Source organism: Lissotriton helveticus, chromosome 2_1 (assembly GCF_964261635.1).
Source record: "Lissotriton helveticus chromosome 2_1, aLisHel1.1, whole genome shotgun sequence".
NCBI lineage: Eukaryota > Metazoa > Chordata > Amphibia > Caudata > Salamandridae > Lissotriton > Lissotriton helveticus.
The window spans coordinates 1,057,832,006-1,057,838,005 of NC_136059.1; the positions used below are offsets into that span (position 1 = coordinate 1,057,832,006).

Genomic DNA, 6,000 nt, shown 5'->3' on the forward strand with positions numbered 1-6,000 from the left:
TTTTAATGATACTGTGCATACACTTAATCGCTGTTCATCGTCATGGTAGCTGTGTTTTATATGCTGTCTATCTTCTTTGAAGTCACAAAGTTGTTTATATACAAAAAAAGTACATTGTCTATGATTTTACAATGACATTTTTATACTCTTGACTAGGACCTAAGAAAGATGCCAAAGCTGCCCGGGAGTTCATCCTGAAGCTGTACCAGGACCAGAATCCAGATAAAGAGAAAGTTGTTTACTCCCATTTCACGTGTGCCACAGACACCGAGAACATCCGTTTTGTCTTTGCGGCCGTCAAGGACACCATACTTCAGCTGAATCTGCGGGAGTTCAACTTGGTGTAGGGCTGATCCCATCTGTCACAACCGTACGACGACCCCCCCCCCCCAACAATGTCTTCTGCGTATACTAAAGTCTTAATTTCACAAGCGAGTACTGTGAGATAGAAACATGTCTAGACATGTCTTTGAGACTCTTCTGATTGCATATTCCTTTCATTTATGTAGAATACATATTGGTTTGCAAAATATGGTTTGTAGAAAATATTTTCTATATGAAAAAAAAAGGTTTACTGATTTTCTTTTCTGAAGGTATATGTTGACATCTGTTTTTTTTATATAGTTTTTCCCTTGTCGGATTTTGGTTGAGAACTCTTTTTTGCCACTTCTTTGAGAATAGGAATATTTAAGGATGTTTTATAGAGCTATATTTGAATCTGGGCAAACATGCATTTTATTCATTTTTTTTATTGTTTGGTATCCATTTTTTAACTATTCGTGTGGTATATGTTCTAACCAAAGTTGCCTTAGGTATGGTAAAACAGTGCTGCTTTTGTACTGTAAATAATTCCCATCATTAAACTAGGGAAACTTTTGTAATGTTTGTAATTGATTGGGGGATATTCATAATATTTAATAATGTTAGATTTTTTGCATCGGAAATGTATCTCCTAGCAATGACAAGCCAAAAATGGTTTCATGACAAGCCAAAAATGGTTTATTTTAAATTCTCTTAAATCTATAGTATGTAGTTATTTTGCCTGCAATATATTTGTGTGAACAATAAAAACACTCACTTTGGCCAATACCAACACTACTCACGTTGTCCGTGAATGCCAACCCAAAACCAAAATTGATAATCGTGTAGCAAAGAGTAATGCGTAATGGAACCACAGGCGTCAAGGAGTGTGAAACTAAATGGAATGATAAATGTAAATATGTATTTTTATATACATGTATGTATATATGGCAGTGACTTTTTAAAACATGTCTAGCCCTTTTATTAGAAAAAATAAACAGCTATGCAATTAATAGTGACACCAAAATATGGCAACATGTTCGACTGCTAGACTATTAAAACTGGGGTTGCAGTTACGAGTCTAGTAATGCGCATTGTCCTCCTTTGCTCTAGTTCCTGGCTCTAATTTATTAACGTCAGCAGTCTACTCCGGTAAAAGGCAGTATGCTTGTGGCAAAGGGCTCTGACACATTCTGTTGACTGTCATCTGAAATTGAGCCTTCACTCCATGGCTTCAGAGACACTTGCACACAGACAATCCTTGTTGAATTTCTGGATGTATTAGCTTGCTACTGGGGTACTCCTAGCTAACATATTCATTCATCTAGCTTCTGGTTTGGAATATGAGCAGTGATGATTAACCTAGATTCTTCCCCAACGAGTTGCACCAATTTATGTCCAATAAATGACAGAAGTCAATGTTTTTTCCCTCTTATCACAAGGGAAATGTCTGGAATTGCAACAAAATAGAGACAATTATTGGCAAAGCGAGCAGGCCTGTCTTGTGTAGCTGGCACAGCGTGGTGCCATTTTCTCATGCATGTGCAATTGTGATGTAGAAAATGACCCATCCTGATTTCCAGTGGCGTAATGGAACATCAGTGGCACAGTGTAACTATTCATGATGTGGCCTGGCCTTGTATTAATATGAGCACTGACGAAAGATGACTAAAGTAGTACATCACAAGAAACTGAACACGGAAAAGCTTAAAGTATATAGTATTTCGTGACCAGTCAATCAATTTTCAATACCTGTTGAATTTCTGAATTACCGTATAACTTGGTCCACCCAAGAATTTTATCATGGATATCTGCGACTCTAGAAAAGATATGAAGCAGAATCTTGCCACATGCTCACGTTTTCAATCAAATCCTTATTCGAGAAGGGAAAGCAGACTTTCTAGCATCTTCCTTAGAACTGGGGTTTCAGTTAAGATTATCCATTATAAAATTGTTCACCATAGAAAGCAATCAATTTGTGGTGCTTAATCCCATTGAGTGTCAATACCGCTTTAGGCTGCAATAAATCTGCATTTTAGACTCACTTAAGTAGAACAATTTGGCAGAAAGACTTGACTCGGCACTATGAACCCATTGTGATGGCACTCTAAAAAGTGGTACAAAATAACTCTTTCGTAATCAGAATGGTCTAATGTGTAATTTTTTTTAAATGCTTCTGTCCATTTTTAAGAATGTTTTTGGAACAATGCCCATAAACTACAATAAAGTGGTGTTGCCTACCTATCCATCTAGGGAGACTTTTGAGGACTTTGTATTGGTTTTGTCATAATCCTCTATTTCGTTGCATGTATCGATCAGGTCCTCCGTTTCCCCATAATGAGACATGCAGCATATCGCTGAGGAATAATGAAGGAAAAGACAAACTATTTTCAATATTTTACTTGTCACGACAATAAACAAATTGCACTTTGTGTAGATTTGCAGGCATTTGTAAGTTTTTTGTTCCTATTAGTGAATTGTGGCCACTGGTTTCTGTGTGTATGACACTATTTATCTAATGGCATCAGGGCTCCAGATAACTGGAGTACCGTTTAGTGTGATTTGTACAATCGTGTCAGTACCCCAACATTAATCAAATGGGGATCACACGGTATTCTGCCGCTGCACTACATTGTTGATCTGTGCATCTACAACTCTCTTCTTCAGCCAAAGTAGGTCTTTAAGGTAAAAATGTATCTTAATTTTGTATCTTATTTAAGCATATTAAAGGTTACATTTGTTGCAACTTTGTGCTAATTTTTTTAATCCTGTTTATTCACCTAAAAGTACACTTTTTACTTTCAAAAGTCAGAAGCACAGAACTCGATCTTAAAAACTTTGTCTGGAGCCCTGAGCAGAGTGCTATCGTTTCTTTACACTGTATTTTTTTAGTTGTTGCAAAATAACACATTTTTTTGTATGTTTTGACAATGTAAAATCCACTGGGAGGAAGGATGCCCGAAATAAAATGTCAGAAGTGGGTATGATGGCAGATGGTTTTATGAAGTTTGCACTTTTTTGTTGTTGCTGTGTTAAATATTTAAGGGCACCCCTGATCTCTTCCCTCTCGTTTTAGCACATTGTGATATTAGTGATGCTGTTTAGTGAGCGACACTCCCCACTTTAGATCATAGACAGCAAAACTGCTAAGCACCAATAGGAATCACCTATTCTAACTGGAATGCTGGTTTAATGCATATACATGTAAGGAAGCCTAAAAAAGGGGGGGGGTATAAGAGCCTTTAACTTAAAACAGCCACTCCCTAAAATTGCCAGAAAGCCACCTTGTCATTACCTGGAAGCCAACACCTCTTTTAGTGAACATATCCTTTGTACTAACTATCTTCTTATTAGATGTCCATCATTTATTTCTAAGCAAGTGGGGCAGTTAGTTTAATTGTTGCTTTATTACTCCAAGAAATATAATTCTGTAGTATTCAATTACCTAACTCCTTTGGTTACTACTCTGTCCAATTCTCCCTATGGGCTCCATCGACTGTGTTTATAACCATTGCATCTGTGACTTGTTAAAGCCATCTTATGCCCCAACCCACCATGACATTTTTCTTGATAACATAACCCATAAGTGGAAACATGTTTTTTTCCTGTTAAAATTAAATGTAAATATGTTTTTCACCTGGTGAATGTTTCCAATTAAACGGCATCTGTACTTCTTTGATTTATGAATAAATGTTCATATTTTCTCCTAGAAACTGCCTTCAAGAATTAATTTTTCACACTAGAGTTCGTTATATCCTCAGTATTACATTTACTTGTAATCAGCCTAGGTCCTCCTAGCTGCTCAGCCAGAGTGAGAGATGGTAAGGGAATGTTGGTGTGAATGTGATGTATGTAATGCCTGAGTGGATGAGTGGTGACAGTTAGAGATGGGCTGAGCCGCTAGGCAGGCTGCTTCTGGTGGGGCTGGTATGTGGCTAGTACTTGACCAGGGCTGGCTGGACAGAGATTGATGCTACCTTGACATGGAACCAATAAAGAAGACTTGGATAATACAATTCAATTTCAATTCTTAGTCTTTATTTCGATAAAAATCATAAAAGACACATTTTACATAACAATTTACATTTGTGGCTAGTTTAAACAATGTCCAGCAGCAAAGGGCATCCAAAGAGCAGTAATACATACACAAAATCAATCACCATCATTAGATATATAAATAATTCATTTAAAAAGTAGTTATGAGTTTTATAACCAATTAAGGTAAAATCAAATTTTTTGAAACTATTAAAATACAGATGGTTTAAAAGCACAGAAGTAATTTCAGCTCTGTATAAAGAGGAAAACTCTCAATACACATTATATACAGAGACCTCGGACTCGTATAATCCACATCCAATGGAGGAACTTTGCGACAGCAATGACCACAGGCTGCGAGTTGTTTGTTCGTAAAATCCTCAGTGCCTCACAACCTGTTTGAATACCCAACTGAAGACAAATAGGTCTCAACCATGACCTTCTAGGTATTTGATATTCGGGGCATACAAATAGTATGTGGCCAATGCTTTCCCTTTCAGAGGGAGAAAAAGGACATGTGGCTCAGGAACCACTGCGCCACTTGGCAGTGTAAGTGTTGATAGGTAACGTACCGACCCTAAACTGGTGGTATCTTTTCCTATCCTCAGGAGCAGTTATATAGTCCCAGTAGCCCTCAAAAGCTGCTATATGTTTGATGTCTAAAAAAGCAGCAGTCGGGGAAGAGCCACTACAACGACCAAATCTTTTCTGGGCTACCAGACTCCAGTACAGTTCTCTAAATCGATTCCTTGGTGGGAATACATTAGCCTCAGGGTCTTGCCAAAGAGGCAATAACCCCATTGCTTTATACGTTATCCCAACCTCCCTCATCCATGAAATATTTTGTGCCCTATCAGCATTTCGTACATCCGTGAAAGCCCTAGCATACTGGAGGAGTTCAGGGGTAACCCACAATCTTCTCCAGTATGCTATCGTTCTATAACGAGCCATGTCCTCCAGATGCAGACATCCCAAGTCATAGAACAAAGGTGTCAGGGGGGTTGAAGCCGGGAGACCTGTAATTCTTCGTAGAAATTTATTTTGGGCTGTAGTTAGACAACTGAGGTTACTAAGTCCCCACAGTTCTGCGCCATAAAGAACCGCTGAGCCAATTTTTGCATCATAGATCTTGAGAACTGGATTAACCGGCCTGGTATGGGAAAGATAGAATTCCTTTGTTAGGGCCCCAGCCAATTGTGCATGATTAATAGCCATTTGGTTGGTATGGTGTTTCCAATCCATTTTAGAGGCCATGGTAATACCTAGATATGAAACGACCTTTGTCTGCTCTAGCTGAGACCCGCTCACTGATGCCCTCCCTCTACCATGCTTAGATTTATGTAGGACCATAAACTTAGTTTTATTAACGTTTATAACGAGACCGTGATCCTTGCAAAATAATTCAAAGACATCTATGGCCTTCTGTAGGCCCTGCTGAGTTTTAGAAATTAAAAGGGTGTAGTCGGCAAACATCAACAGGGGGATCAGCTTGCCATCCAATTTGGGGGCGTCTGTGGGTTGGTTTTTGTAATAGCTGATCACCCTGTTGATGTATAGCGAAAAAAGGGTCGGTGCCAAAACGCACCCTTGGCGTACACCCCTAGCGATTGGGAATTTGTCTGTAACCCCCCCCCCTGCCGATTCCAGCGGACTTGGGCGTAGTTA

At 38.7% G+C, this 6,000-nt stretch overlaps 1 protein-coding gene across 1 annotated transcript in view; it reads left to right on the forward strand.

Moving 5' to 3' along the window:
* Window positions 1–4,013, forward strand: part of LOC144818439 (guanine nucleotide-binding protein subunit alpha-14) — a 580,856-nt gene extending 576,843 nt beyond the window's left edge. Inside the window, exon 7 of the mRNA XM_078675859.1 lies at window positions 157–4,013. Coding sequence (XP_078531985.1) covers window positions 157–347 — 191 coding nt within the window. The 3' untranslated portion in view covers window positions 348–4,013. The remainder of the gene's footprint in view (window positions 1–156) is intronic.
* The last annotated feature ends 1,987 nt before the right edge of the window (window positions 4,014–6,000 follow it).